Source organism: Monoraphidium neglectum, assembly GCF_000611645.1.
Source record: "Monoraphidium neglectum strain SAG 48.87 unplaced genomic scaffold scaffold04886, whole genome shotgun sequence".
In the NCBI taxonomy this organism is placed as follows: domain Eukaryota; kingdom Viridiplantae; phylum Chlorophyta; class Chlorophyceae; order Sphaeropleales; family Selenastraceae; genus Monoraphidium; species Monoraphidium neglectum.
In genome coordinates, this window is record NW_014008744.1 from 1 (window position 1) to 3,829 (window position 3,829).

Below are 3,829 nucleotides of genomic sequence, written 5' to 3' on the forward strand. Positions count from 1 at the left end.
GAAACTTTAGCAGCGGCAAAGCAGGCTGCGGCCACATGTGCATGTGTTTTGCGGGCAGCCGCCGCCTCCCCGGGCTTGCTCGTGTTATGACTGTTGATGTGTTGAGCATGGTGCGCACACAGGACCCCATGCGCGGCGCTTGCTGGCAGGGGCCGCAATCGGGGCGGCGCCCAGGCTTGCGGCAGCGGCGACAATCGGCACAGGCAATGCTCCCTTGCCAGCACGGTTGCAGTGCCCCCTTGACATGTAAAATCTGACCTTGGCGCTTAACTGAACTACACAGGGGACAAGGGTTGCTGAGCTGGCCGTGCATGCGGCACACTGCATGCTCAGGCAGCCAGGCATGATGTCAAGGTGTTGCCCTGCTTGCCATGCAGCAGGTGCGCCTTGGAGCAGAACGCGGGATGCGTGATTGGTGAAGGCAGGTTGGGGCAGGAGGGGCCCTTGGAGGAGAAAACTGGTGCAGAGTACAACGCCTCGGTCATTCCAAGGAGCCTGGTGCAAAACACTAGGCATGGGGCGTGGCCACTGGTGCGCCTATGATGAGTCTGTTGTCCTGCAATTTCAACCCTGCATGCGGCTGGTGCACGTCGTCATTCACTGTTGAGGAGCCTCCTTTTCATGATTTCAGGGCAAGTGCTGTCCGTGCACGAGGCTGCGCTTTCCCCAAGACATGCCCCGCATTTCAGCATGCATGAGGGGCACAAGTTGTGCACCGCCGCAGGAACCACGGCAACTTGGCGCACCCGCTCCCGCTGGGAACACGAGTTGCGGCCCCATGGCGTGGAGTTGGCCTTTTGCTTGACGGATGCCCGGCAAACCATCATGACTCTCAAAACCACAGCTCCCGTCCACAGCGACTCAGTTGCAGCAGCCACCGGAGTTCTGCTGTCGCTGCTGCGTGTTGCTGATGCCTCGCTGCAGCTGCAGCAGCAGCTGCTGCCGCCAATGGTATCCAGGTCACCGGGATCGTCATCACGTATCGGTCCGTGCCGGCGCGCACCCTTTGCTTCTGCAGGCGTTCAGTAATCATCCCCCCCCCCAAAAGCTGCACTCAATTTAGATGTAGAGTTCACAGTGACAAGTGTAGTTCTCTGCAGGTGCCATTCGTTTTTTGTGCATCGAGGCCTGTGCCACCCCAGTCGCGGTCGGCGCGACTGGGCTGACACAGGCCTCACTGCACAAAAACGAATGGCACCTGCAGAGAACTACACTGACAGTGTGAGCTCTACATCTGTGCCTTGAGCTGGTGTGGGTTCAGGGCTTCTGCCGCAGAGGGTACATCGTGCGTCTGCGGCCCCGGCGTCTTGACCAGCTTTGGCCCGAGGCTTTGTACCCGGTATCCATTGCACAAGCTTCCCTGACTCGCAAACTTTGCGCCACTGTCCAGGACGCGCATGAAGGTTTACGCGCAGTGCAGTGTCGCCCCTGCGGGCGCGGCGGTTGTCCGCCTGTCGCCTACATGCACGAACGCGCACCCCACAGCCAGCCACATGGGTCCTTTCGGGCTGTGTTACAAGCTATAAGTGCGGCTGAAAGCCCACACCATACGCTAGCGACAGTTCACTTGTGTGCGCCCCTCGCAATGGCACTTCCGAAGACCGATCCGGCTTTCTTCCACTCCTTCTGCGCACAACCGCGCAATAACACATCTCATTGGCTGTCCCACATTTGAAACTTGATTCATACGTCTGACTGGTGATACTAGCCCAGCAGACACACCTGCCGGGCAAAAAATCCCCGCAAGCGTGTGATCTGCAAGCAGATCTAGCGCTGATAATCAAGCACGCGGCGTCGCGTCCAGCTAGGGTCCGCCTAGGCATATAAAGGCGACAAGGGGCCATCCGAAATGGACCCGCTCGTGCCAACCATCCTCATCCCGGCGTCGGCCGCCGTGGGCGTGCTGTTCGCAATCATCTTATGGCAGCGGGTCAGCAAGATCCAGATGACGGGTGGCAGCGTGTTCCGCAGCGGCGACCGGGCATACCTGCTCGAGGAGGAGCAGCGGGGCGACGACGAGGTGCGTAGAAAGACATTGGGGCGTAAACATCTTGTTTTGTGCGGGCACGGGCCCTTGGAGGCACGGATCTGTCAACTGCAACAGGCCAGCCTGTGTGTCGACACCCCGCATGCGAACTTGTCGCGGTCGGCGCGACTGGGCTGACACAGGCCTCACTGCACAAAAACGAATGGCACCTGCAGAGAACTACACTGACAGTGTGAGCTCTACATCTGTGCCTTGAGCTGGTGTGGGTTCAGGGCTTCTGCCGCAGAGGGTACATCGTGCGTCTGCGGCCCTGGCGTCTTGACCAGCTTTGGCCCGAGGCTTTGTACCCGGTATCCATTGCACAAGCTTCCCTGACTCGCAAACTTTGCGCCACTGTCCAGGACGCGCATGAAGGTTTACGCGCAGTGCAGTGTCGCCCCTGCGGGCGGTTGTCCGCCTGTCGCCTACATGCACGAACGCGCACCCCACAGCCAGCCACATGGGTCCTTTCGGGCTGTGCTACAAGCTATAAGTGCGGCTGAAAGCCCACACCATACGCTAGCGACAGTTCACTTGTGTGCGCCCCTCGCAATGGCACTTCCGAAGACCGATCCGGCTTTCTTCCGCTTCTTCTGCGCACAACGCGCAATAACACATCTCATTGGCTGTCCCACATTTGAAACTTGATTCATACGTCTGACTGGTGATACTAGGCCAGCAGACACACCTGCCGGGCAAAAAATCCCCGCAAGCGTGTGTGATCTGCAAGCAGATCTAGCGCTGATAATCAAGCACGCGGCGTCGCGTCCAGCTAGGGTCCGCCTAGGCATATAAAGGCGACAAGGGGCCATCCGAAATGGACCCGCTCGTGCCAACCATCCTCATCCCGGCTTCGGCCGCCGTGGGCGTGCTGTTCGCAGTCATCTTATGGCAGCGGGTCAGCAAGATCCAGATGACGGGTGGCAGCGTGTTCCGCAGCGGCGACCGGGCATACCTGCTCGAGGAGGAGCAGCGGGGCGACGACGAGGTGCGTAGAAAGACATTGGGGCGTAATTATCTTGTTTTGTGCGGGCACGGGCCCTTGGAGGCACGGATCTGTCAACTGCAACGGGCCAGCCTGTGTCTCGACACCCCGCATGCGAACTTGTCGCGGCGGCCTGGCCTCCGTCTTGCCTCGCAAGGGTTTGCACTGCCTCGTTTTGGCCCGGTTTTCTCCCTGGCATCTACCTGCTTGGTTCCCACGGGCCTCGGGGGACGGGCTGGCACACATGCCGAGCTGGCATGATCTGTCGCAGCAACCGCACATCTCGTGGCTCATTCGGGCCCTTGCAAGCTCGATGAGTGCTTGTAGCGCTTGTCAACACGATTTCGTGACCTCACGCGCAACGCCTCGGGCCCGCCCGCCTGGAGCGTGAGTCGTCAAACCAGGTCAGTCACCGCAGCCCGCGCCCCTTGCGCCCTGCAACCTGCGTCCGGCCCCGCGCACAGGTGATCCAGAAGGCGGCGGACATCCAGGATGCAATCAGCGAGGGCGCCAACTCGTTCCTTTTTACCGAGTACAAGTACCTGGGCGTGTTCATGGTGGGGTGGGGGCGCTCCCCCAAAAGTCGCCTCGTTTTGGAGTTTTTGGCACCGGGGCCCCCGCCAAGTGCGGGCGCCGCCACCTCCTGGCGACGCGCGCATTTTGACATGCTTTCCAAAGCGCGGCTCGCGGCGCGACGGCGCGGCGCCAAGCTTCCCGCTGCGCCGCGAAGCTCGCCGTTTGCCCCTCTTTTCTCGTCAAGCTTGACGGCACCCCCGCGGAGCCCGCCCCTGCCCCGCCCGCTGCCCCCAGCCCCCGCC

At 61.0% G+C, this 3,829-nt stretch overlaps 2 protein-coding genes across 2 annotated transcripts; both read left to right on the plus strand.

The window, feature by feature from the left end:
• Positions 1-1,849: 1,849 nt before the first annotated feature.
• On the plus strand, positions 1,850-2,223 carry MNEG_14933 (hypothetical protein; the record flags this gene model as incomplete). Its single annotated transcript, XM_014036595.1, has 2 exons — positions 1,850-2,020; positions 2,203-2,223. 2 exons carry the CDS (start codon positions 1,850-1,852, stop codon positions 2,221-2,223), a joined length of 192 nt encoding a protein of 63 aa, XP_013892049.1.
• Positions 2,224-2,843: 620 nt separating this feature from the next.
• MNEG_14934 (hypothetical protein) lies at positions 2,844-3,776 on the plus strand (the record flags this gene model as incomplete). The annotated part of the gene is made up of 3 exons (XM_014036596.1): positions 2,844-3,014; positions 3,476-3,568; positions 3,690-3,776. 3 exons carry the CDS (start codon positions 2,844-2,846, stop codon positions 3,774-3,776), a joined length of 351 nt encoding a protein of 116 aa, XP_013892050.1.
• Between the last annotated feature and the right edge of the window lie 53 nt (positions 3,777-3,829).